This window comes from Colobus angolensis, unplaced genomic scaffold (assembly GCF_000951035.1).
Source record: "Colobus angolensis palliatus isolate OR3802 unplaced genomic scaffold, Cang.pa_1.0 Scaffold698, whole genome shotgun sequence".
Classification (NCBI taxonomy): domain Eukaryota; kingdom Metazoa; phylum Chordata; class Mammalia; order Primates; family Cercopithecidae; genus Colobus; species Colobus angolensis.
This window is the reverse complement of record NW_012120687.1, coordinates 60,120-70,509: the sequence shown is the minus strand read 5'-3', so window position 1 is coordinate 70,509 and position 10,390 is coordinate 60,120. Positions and strand designations below refer to the sequence as shown.

At 61.2% G+C, this 10,390-nt stretch overlaps 1 protein-coding gene and 1 pseudogene across 1 annotated transcript in view; one reads left to right on the top strand and one right to left on the bottom strand.

The window, feature by feature from the left end:
• The window catches only part of LOC105500880, a 5,739-nt pseudogene extending 1,452 nt beyond the window's left edge, over positions 1–4,287 (top strand).
• Positions 4,288–5,915: 1,628 nt separating this feature from the next.
• Positions 5,916–10,390, bottom strand: part of CCDC74A (coiled-coil domain containing 74A) — a 13,426-nt gene continuing 8,951 nt past the window's right edge. The window contains exons 4-10 of the mRNA XM_011926557.1: positions 9,864–9,940; positions 8,902–8,952; positions 7,811–7,949; positions 6,809–7,004; positions 6,647–6,726; positions 6,515–6,571; positions 5,916–6,318 (exon numbers count right to left, since the gene is read on the bottom strand). Of these exons, the coding sequence (XP_011781947.1) occupies positions 6,183–6,318; positions 6,515–6,571; positions 6,647–6,726; positions 6,809–7,004; positions 7,811–7,949; positions 8,902–8,952; positions 9,864–9,940 (736 nt within the window). The 3' untranslated portion in view covers positions 5,916–6,182. The remainder of the gene's footprint in view (positions 6,319–6,514; positions 6,572–6,646; positions 6,727–6,808; positions 7,005–7,810; positions 7,950–8,901; positions 8,953–9,863; positions 9,941–10,390) is intronic.

The following is a 10,390-nucleotide window of genomic DNA, read 5'->3' as shown; positions in this document are numbered from 1 at the left end:
CTCCTGACCTCGTGATCCGCCCGTCTCGGCCTCCCAAAGTGCTGGGATTACAGGCTTGAGCCACCGCGCCCGGCCAGCTTTTTCTTTTTCTTTTTTTTCTTGGTAGAGACAAGGTCTCCCTAGGTTGCCCAGGCTGGTCTCAAACTCCTGGACTCAGCAGCCGGTGTTTTCAGCTGGTGCAGATCCAGCTGGTATGCTCGTTAGGCTTCTAGCTGAAGGAAGTGTCCAGTGTAATCTCGCTGGCATCCCATCACCTTCCAGAAGCAGGACATCCGCCAGCTGTGTGTGCTCTTGGCCCATGCTGAGCCTGTGCTTGGGGTGCTGGTCTGGCCTGTTTCCCAACCCCTTGTTTTGGGTGAGATCCCCGCCCAGCTGGCACGGGAAGGAGGATGGGGAGTGGTCACCACTGTGGTTTGTTGCACAGTGAGTTTGGTGGCTGTCCTGCCTGGGCCCGGCACCCGTATTTCTCCCGCTTGGCTGCAGCTCCAGCCCTTCTCCGTCCCCCGTAGCTCCCTGCCCAGTCCCACACTGCAGCGTTCCCAGCACCAACCCCACAGAACTCCAGTGTCCCCTCCCCTAGACTTTTACACACACCTGGTAAGACGGGCCCGGGACCCACAGCTCCATAATGTGAGTTGTACACGGCCTGCAGGTTGAGGTGCTAAGGTCATCCCTCACCTTTACAAGGCCTCAGCTTATACCGGGTGTGCGAGCTCCGGAGCCCTCAGAGCCCAAGCTCCCCGCCTGAGGGTCTAGGGCTGTGGCCTCACCTGCCCATAGTCCTGCAGTGACCTCTGTCGTGAGTCCAGCCGGCTCGAGCCGGGCGCGGAGCAGCAGTACCTGGACACGCTGAAGTAGCTGTCCAAGCGCATCAATCCCCCACACCGCGTGGTCAACAAGATCGACAAGAACGAAGGTGGGCTGCGGCCGGGGTGGGGGCCAGCGCCCTGGGGATGCCACTGGGCTCGTGTGTTAGTGTCCCCTCTGCTGTCCCAGACAGAAAAAAGGACCTGAGCACGATGAAGAGCCATCTAGACCTTGTGACAGACCCCTCCAAGCTGTGAGCTTTGCCCACAGTCCACGGACGGTCCTCAAGGGCAGGGGCGGCCCAGCTGCGGACGGGCACTTGGTGGCGATGTCGGTTTAGCAAAGGCACCAGGCAGCTCTTTGGGCCCTGGACAGAGGCCTCCAAGGCTCCACTCGTGTGTGCTGGGGCTTTGAGTCTAGGCTTCATCTTGGCCAGTGCCCAGCCTTTGCCCTACTCCTGACCACTGCTGTGGCCCTCATGCTGGCCCATCACAGCCAGGCCTCATCCAGCCAGTAGCTGGGGGCCCAGCTTGCAGTGGCCTGAGCATCAGCTGGCTGTGATGGGCCTGAACCGGACCTGGAGTTCTGCCCCTGACTTCCCAGTGACTGTGGGCAGGCAGCTGCATCTCATTACCCCGTTTGCAGCCCATGTGTGCTGTCGTGAAAATGAAACAAGACAGTGCTGGTGAGAAGCAGGTGGAAGGCAGGGCCATTGGCCACAGGCTGCTGTGAGCTCAGGCAGCACCTCAGAACTGCATGGGCATTGGCCTGTACCTCCCTCTCATCTAAACTCAGGCTGTCCCCGCACCCCCACCTAGAAGCGTCTCTCTGTTCTGCTTGTCTGGATAGAGTGCCAGTCACTATTGGGTGGTCCTCCGGGCCTTCCTGAGTTGATCCTTAGGGTTATAGGACTGGGTGGGACAGGGATTGGCCTAGATGCGACTGAGGCCTTCCCAGCCTGGTCAGGGGCCTGGCCACTGTCCCTTCTCTTGACCCATTGCCTCACTGCCAATAGGGATGGGCAGCTCCTGAGGGTGAGGGCCGCCTGCCTAGACTCTGGGTCTGGGAACAGCTGGTCAACTGAAGGGAGCTCCTGCAGAGGTTTCTGAGGGCTGAGGCCCAGAGGCGGTGGTTGGGATCCCAGATCCGAGCCTGAGACCAGCCATGTCTCCCAGCCCTCCAGCACGGAGCTCAGCCTAAGTTCCCTTTCTCTGCAGGTCCCCTGAAGACCTCGCCAAAGTGTGACATCACCCTGGAGAAACTCAAGAATGACATGGCAGTGGTACGTGGGATGCTGGGGACCCTAGGGGAACTGGGGCTCCCCCAAGAGCTCCTGGGAGCACCGCAGGAGGGTCCTTCCAGGTCAGCGTGGCTGGGTGGGGGCTGGGCCTGACCTGAGACCCTGCCCACCAGGCCTCTTCCAGGCCAGGTTTGCTGTGCTGGGTGGGAACATGGGAGAAGTCACCCTCTGTCTGCGGCTCCCATGGGTGCCTCTACCACCTGGCCCAGAGGAGGCAGGGACTCTGGGGAGGACAAGGCTGTGGGGGTGGGGGATTACACCCAGGATCAGCCAACATTATCTGCACAAGGGTGGGGGCTGAGAGAGAGCCCTCGGAAATCAGGCTGTGAGTGAGGACGGGCCTGGGGTGGGAAGGCCCCCTAAATGGAGAACCCTCGGGTCCCGGGCTGCTGACCGTGCCCATCTTGCCTCCAACCCACTGCCCCTGGTGCCGCTGACCAAACAGCAGCACCTGTGCCAGCAGCTCCTGGATGCCATCCTGGCCAACATCCGCTCACCTGTCTTCAGCCGTTCCCTGCGCATTCGCTTCAGCCGTGACTGTCATCCACGTCCCACTCATCACGTACATCCAGCTGGGCTGGGCTTTGTGGAGGGCAGCTGGCCAGCCCTGGGCCATATGTGCCCAGTGTGGTCACCATGCTGCCTTCTCAAGGCCCTGGTGGTATGCACCCAGAAGCATAGGCTTGAGGACGACCAGCGGCAGAGCACCCCCAGCGTGCTCCAAGGCAAGGTGGCCAGGCTGGACCCCAAGTGTGTGATAAACCTGGACCCTTCTCACTGCAGCAACAGTGGCACCGTCCGCTTGATCTGCAAGTTGGGCAAGTGTCCAGGAGCGTCAGGCTGGCGCTGGTTAGCAATCCTTGACCGCAGCCCCAGGCCATTTGAGCCAGAGGGCACAGTGCCCAGACCCCACCCTGTGTTCACGCTCCGGCAGGCTGTCTGCCCTGTCTTCACATACACCGAGCCCAGGACAGATTGGCCATGTCTCTGCCCCCACCGCCAGAGCCCACGCACCCTCACCTCTGCAACACAAATGTGGCTCTGTTTGCCTGTGGCCCTAGGGAGGTGGTGGGCAGGACCTGTGGGTACCCATCAATGCAGGGCACTCTGGGCTTCAGGTTTAGAAATCTGAGAATCAGAGAGACCTCCAGGCTTTGCCACAAGCCTCACCAGAACCTCCTCGGGTGTGAAGAGTCCTGTTCGGGAGTGGAGCTCTAAGGCAGGGCAGGCCGGGGCTTGTCCAGTCACAGGTACAGCCTTGTGTGTTGCAAACGACAAGGACCTCCCAAGTGTGCCACCACGTGCCCACCAACTGCCGTGCCCAGAGTCCACTATGGATGGACCGACAGTGGCTGTACAGTGGGCAGACCCGGAGGAGCTGTCTGGGGGCTCAGGGCAGGCAGGGGTCGTTTGGGAAGACCAGGCTTCCAGTGCGGCAGGGACAGCCTCTGTGCACTCCAGCCCCTCCCAGCTCAGGCCCCTCCGTCCCCTTTCTGGCTGCCCCGGTGCCGACAGGAGCGGGTTGTCCAGTGGTCACCCGAGGAAGAGGGTCTCTGCTGTCTCCTGTGTCCTTTTGCCCCTTCATCTTGTGTCAGGTCAGCTGTCCAGGGTGGCTGTGTTCAGTGGCTGAGGGGTGAGAAAGCTGCGGCTCAAGGACAGACCCTGCTCTTCCCAGAGCCCACTAGGGAGCTCAGCGCGGCTGACGTGTCCTACCAGTAGCTTGGGCACACAGGGCCCCATCTAGGTGACGTGGCACCAGAGAGCCACGTTGACAGGGATCAATCTCCCTGAGCCCAGAGCTGGCACACAGCAGAGCCAGGGCTGGGTCCCCAAGATTGTCAGAGGCAAAGCCCTGGGCTCCAATTCCCATTCAGATTCAGTTCTTCACTGACGATGAGGCTCTGGGAGGAGAGCCCGACGGCCAGGCAGGCAGCGTGCAGGGCTCCTCCTGGTGCTTCAGCCAATCCTGGTGTGCAGGGCGGGTGTGTAGGGCCTGGGTGCGGTGCCGACAGCCTCAGGCTCACGCCCACTGTTCTGTTGCAGGCACCAACCCCTTCCTCAGGACGGTGCACCGCTGCGTGACCTCCAGGCTGCCACAGCTCCTGGACAAGCACTCGGTTACCACCTTGCTCGACACCTGTGCCCGGAGCATCCACCAGGCCTGCCTCCCGGCTGCCTAGCCAGGACTGCAGGGATAGCCCGCAGCCTCATCGGGGCCAAGGACACACGCCTCCTGTCAGGCACTTCTAGGTGTTGGCCTCCATGGAGAGCCTGGAGTTAGGTTAACTTTCCTCCTTTTCTCTTCTGCCTTGGGGAGCTGCCAAATGAAATCCCACACTTGCACAGACTGAGACGGGCGCAGTGGAGCGGGCTGCCTGCAGGGCGATGGCCGGGTCTTCTTGGAGAAGGTGTTCCATGTGACTTCCTCCACAAAGCCGGACACGGTCCCCAGCCGCCGTCCTCGGGCTGCTCTCACCGCGGCCTGTCCAGTGTCCGGGTCTGTCTCAGCAGCATCAGGGTGTTAGAGCGTCTTGTGTGTGCTCGACACACCCCCGCTCCTTTCTGTAGGAGAACACAGAGGACACGGGAACCATTCACACACACATGGGATTCTCTGCTCACAGTTTGGGGTTCAGGCTGCGCTGCTTTGGGCAAGTTGGGCACCCCCTGGGGAAGCCCCTGAGTCCAGGGCACAGGCTGCCTATCGGAGGGAGGGCTGGCCGATGGCTGCTGCCAGCTCCCTGCCACCAGCTGGGCTTCGGCCCTTGCGGCATTCCTGCTGAGCACTGTGGGGTCCCCAGGGAGCAGGGACGTTGGGGATGGTGCTGCCAGCACCCCTGTGCCACTTGTGTAAGGGCCGTGTCTCTATTGTGAAGGATGAAGAGTGAGGCCCTCAGGACCCGCGTCCTCAGAACACCACGTGCTGCACCACCCAGAGAGAGCCTGGCAGTGGGCAGGGCCCCCATACGGTGAGTGCCTCCCTGTGTTGCCCGCTAACCTGGGCACCGGCCAGCAGCCCTTTGGTGATAAGAGGTCCTCCCTTTTTATGCGTACTACCCCATCATCTGTGACTGTTATAATCTTGTTACTCCTGTGTTTGTCAGGAGTTGTCACTGTGTCCCTCTCCGTGAACATGGGCCTGCTGTCCTGTTAGGATGCTGTCAGCCTTGGGGCGGGCCCTGTCCACTCTGGCCCCGGGCCTCAGCTGTCCTTTCTAACACACCATCCCATTCCTTGGCCTGGTTCATCCCCGTAGCTTCCTGACAAAGTTCCTGCTCCCTGAAGCAGGGAGAGGCTGAGATGAATGCCAGGGAAGTGGGGCTATGGGCTTGGGAAGACTGTGGCTGGGTGAGGGTGGGCACTAAGCTGGCCACCCCACCCCCGACGGCGGACATGGCTGTGCTGTGGTGGAAGGGGTGGTGCGGGCATGTCCACACCATTCTGGAGACAGCCCTCTAAGGAGGAGGGCCAGCCTGGCTGGACCTCTTTGCGGTGCTGTGTCAGGGCAGGAGAGGACAGCCTCTTGCCCCCAGGAGCGTGTAGTCTGGGCAGGAGACCCAGAGTGATCATGTGTTTGGATTGCAGCTCCAGCCCAGCCAGGGCACCAGAAAAGCCCTCCTGCCTCCAGGGAGGATGTGCACGGCTCTGCCAATGCGCCTCTCCCAGGGCCGCTGGCAGGTCCCGGGATGAGCAAGACTGGGCTGCCCAGGCAGGTCTCTGCAGACAGCAGGGGCTGGGCTCAGAGCCAGGGGCTGGGAATGGGAAGGGACACGACGCCTGATAGCCAGTGAGGAACCAGGCACACAGCTTGGAAATAAACAAGCTTTATTTTCAGTTTCAACAGGTAAAGCAATACCTACTTCATCATGTGCTTTTTATGTAAATGCTAAATAGCAAAATAACAGAAAATAAACGGTTTGTTAGTTTAGAGATCAAGTACTTTATATCTATTTTAAGTGTCATCTATCTTGGAATTTAGCCAGGCCTAAAAGTAGTGGAAGTATCAGGAAATGCTATAGAGAACCAGTCTCCAGCTGCAGGTTGGTGGGCCTGGCACTGACCAGATGTGGGTGACTCAAAGCACTGAGCGGTGCAGGCGCCGTTTCTGCATTGCTTGCAGCCTCTTCTGCCTCTCGGCAAAGTTGTTCTTCGGGGTCTGCTTCAGGGCAGGCAGGATGGCACGCTGCGCCACAGGTGGGCTCAGAAGCAGGCTGGGGGCGGGTAGAGGGACGGTCACTGTGGGCATCCCTGGGAGTGGAGTGGTGTCGGAGTGGGGCCTGCATGGCCCTCACTGGGACCTAGAGAGGCCTCCGCGTGCTCTGCTTCTGCGCCGCCACCATCCCTTCCCCACTCCCTGGGGCCCAGGCTGCAGGGCTGCCCCACTGTCCCCATGCCCATGGGACTCACCATTTCTTCGAGAGGCCCTTCGTGGAGACCTTAGGAAAATGCATGACTTCCTGGTCCCTGGGTGGAGGAAGAGTCAGCAGTGAGCTGTGGACAGGTGCCCAGGGATGGGGCAGGGGTGCACCAGGCACTCACCTGGGAAAGCTAGACCCCGCCTCCTCTGGGGCCGCCTGGGGCCTCTGGCGCCCTTCCAGGAGGGACCTGAGGTGCTGCAGCTGAAAGGCAGGGGCAGGGGCGTGGTGGGGCCTGTGGCGGCAGCAGACTGCGCAGGGCCAACCCTAGCACCCAAGGCCTCACCTCCTGGGTCTGCAGGAGGTTGGTGTTCCACAGCTCGCGGATGAGCACTTCGCACTGCTTCAGTGTGGTGGGTTTTCGCAGGTGAAGGGGCAGGGTCATTGGGGGGTGTGCCCCCGCCCCCATCATCTGCCTGCCCTGGTGCCGGCTGCTGCCCATACAGGACGCTCCTGCGTTGGAGGCCTCTGCTTTCTCCTTTCTGAAACAGTCACTGCAGCAGCCAGAGCTGACCTGCCCAGGTGTGTCTGACCACTCACCCAGGATACCTCCCCAGGCAGCGTCCAGGCCCATGTGGGGAAGAGGGCCTGGTTCCCTTCTCCCACTCAGCAGGGTGCTCTGGGCACCAGGTGGGGGTCTCTGGGACTGCGGCCTGCCCCTTTCTCCCCTGCCCCTTTCTCCCCTCTGAAGGTGCCCTAAGGGTCAGATGGGCTGCAGTGGGTAACCAGCTAGCTGCCAGGCTGCTCTTGGCCGTGACCCCACACCCAGTGGGGCATCTTGTTCCAGGCCCAGTCTCGGGATGTGCAGAGATGCAGGAGCCTGTCCTGCTGCTTGCGCTGCTGAAAGTGTGTGCTCTAGCATCCCAGGGCGGTCCCAGAAACTCAGGGATCATCAGAACCTGGTCCTGCTCTGTCCTGCTGGCCTAGTGCCCTCCAAAGGCAGGCTGTGGCCAAGGGGCAGCAGGAGCGCAACTCACTTTTCTTGGTGAGAACATTACTTTTCTCTGAGCAAGTGGTTTAGGGGCTGCTACTGGCCCCCCTTGTGGGCTCAGGTCGGCACAGGTACTCTGCAGGACCGCCGGGGGAGGGAGGAAGACAGCGCCCACCGATGGGTACAGCGTGGCCGTCATCGGCTGTCATGAGTCCTGGAGACAGGCCCCTGGAGCTAGGGGCAGAGCAGCTGGCTGACTGCAGGGCGTGAGCCTCGTAAATGCAGTCATGGGGCCCTCCGGGTGCAGGCAAACCTTACTTGGCCTGCCCTTGCACCCCAGGAACACCCAAGCCTTACCTGGCCTGCCCTTGTACCCCAGGAACCTTGTCTAGCTTGCTGTTGTGAAGTAGGGGCTCCTCTTCCAAGTCTGCCTTCTGGGGGGCGTCAGCTTTCAAATCTTGCTTGTTGAAGGAGCCGGGCTGGGGCCTGGCCTTGCCTTGAGAGTTGGCTGCAAGTCAGACCCTACAAGGCAGGTCACTGCAGGCACCAACAGTCACTGCCCAAGTTTTCCAGGATCAGCTGTGTGTACCCAAGAAGCCCCTGCCCCTGCCTCAGTTTCCTCCTCTGGAAAGGGAAGCCTGCCTTGGATGGTGCTGGGGGGAATCAATGAGCTGCTGAGGGTGAAGCACATGAGTGGTGCCTGTGAACACCCTGCCCCTGCGTCAGTTTCCTCCTCTGTAAAGGGAAGCCTGCCTTGGACGGTGCTGGGGGGAAATCAATGAGCTGCTGAGGGTGAAGCCCGGGTGGTGCCTGTGAACCCTCTAGAACAACCAAGATAGTGGAGGCCGGCCCCATTTTGGGTAAAATGAAACTGCATGAGGGGCTTGGGAGCCAGCCTGCATGGGTTTCCTCGGCAAGGACAAGGCCCCTCTAGCGCCTGGCCCATCACAGGAATGGTGCGGATGAGGGCTGGGCTGAGGAAAACGTCTGGCCTCCAGCGGAGGCACAGTGGGAGAAACAGGCTCTCTGATCCCGGCTCACTTTGCAGAAGGTGCCATGAGCCCAGGGCTCTGTGGGCAGTGCCATCCTTCCTGTGTCCTGCCTTCCTGTGGCAGGAATACGGCCAAGCAGGGCTCCTGCTGGGCAGCCAGGGTACATCCTCCCTAGAAGGCCGCCGGGGGAGGCCCCTCCTGCCTGCCTGCTGCCTCGCCTGGGGTGCCCACCCTGAGGCCTTACTGCCCTGTGTCTGGCCCCCGGTCCTGCCCACCGTCCCTTAGGCCCCTCCTGGTGGCTTCAACTTGCAGGGCTCTTTTCCGCTGCCCCTTTACCCCCAAATCCTTGAGCTTGGCCCAGCAGAGGGGGCCTGGTCAGCACCCCTAGTGGCCACCCAGGCTGGGGTCCCCGTGGGACACTCACCCCTGTGAGCACATGGACGCCAGCCTGCTCACCTGAGTGAGAGATGGACTTGACAGACTGGAAGCTTGACGTGGAGAGGCTGTCTGCAGGAGAGCGCAGTGTCGGTGCTGCCGCCCGCAAGACGCCCATGCTTGCCTCCTGGCTGGCCTGTGTGTCCGTGAGGGGCCCTGTCCCCTTCCTGTGTCCTGTCAGGGTCCCCGGTACCGCAGGGCTGGGGCTGCTGGCTGGGCCGCACTTTGCCCAGAACAGCTCACTGGAGTTGCTACAGCGGCTAGGGAAGGGCCCTCCCTCCACCCCATTCTCCGTGTCTCCCTGGGAAGGGAGAGCCCTAGGCACTGGCCCAGCTGTGGTGTTCCCAGGCCGGTTCCATCCACCAGTCAGATGTCCTGGTGTCATCCCCGGCCCCAAAAATAACCAGGAGTGAGCTCGAGACCACAACCCAGAATCCTGGGCTGGGTGGGGGCCACCGTCGGGATGGGGAAGTGCCGTGGACAAGTGGCAAGGAAGCAGGACTCTGCTTCCTTCCTTTGTCCCCATGGTTGCTGCCCAGGTGGCAGGAAGGATCCCTGGATGGAGTGTGTCCAGAGCCCCTCCCACAGGATGTCAGGACTTAGAGCCACAGGGCTGGAAATCCTGGGCCTGGCCACAGCAGCAATCTGAGGTAAAGACCTAGCAGGGCAAGGGCTGTCTCAGGGATTCCCTCCCATTTCAGCTCTGCTTGGAGGCGGGAGGGTCTGGGAAGCACCCTGTGCCCACCTCCCCACTGCGATGATCTCAGGCCCTGGGCTTACTGAGAGCAGCACGTGCTGTGCTTGGCTGCATAACATCATCCAGCCACGGCTAGAGGTAGCGGCATCTGTCCAGGTCCCCCAGAACCTGTCCCCACTGGGTTGGCAGACGGGGGCAAGTGCAGCCAGGTGGGCAATGACAGTCTGCAGGCCCTTCCCTGGGTGGCAGGACCATCCCCTCAGGCACTGAAGGGCCCAGTTCTCACCTTTCTTCTGTGATGTCTGATTCATTATGAGCTTGTAATGGAGATCTGGAAACAAGTACAGGCTCTCCTCAGCACTTCTGAAACCACAGCCATTCTGAGAAAAGCCTGGCCTCTCCCCGCTGCTGAGCCTGAAGAGTCCTGGCTCCCCACTGGCTGACTGGGCCCTCCCCCATGAGTCCCACTCTCCACCACGCCTTTGCCGTGGGCATCAGGCCAGGAATGCCCCTGCCTGTTCCCTGGGCAGAGTCCACCCGGCATACCAGCCTCATCCATCTGAGATGACTGGAGGGCATCAACACCGTCAGGCAGGGCCTGGGCTTTAGGGGTACAGAGGTGAATTCCAGAACCCCTGGCCCTGGCGGGGTCATGATCCTGTGGGCATCAGGGACTGGGGGGGAAGCTCAAGAAGACATGAGGAAGTGGGGTCCTCAGGCTCAAGAAGACATGGGGAAGGGGGGTCCTGACAAAACATACGCCTGGTGATGGGATACTCGGCACTCAGGTAAGGCAGCACTAGGGAGTGGAGC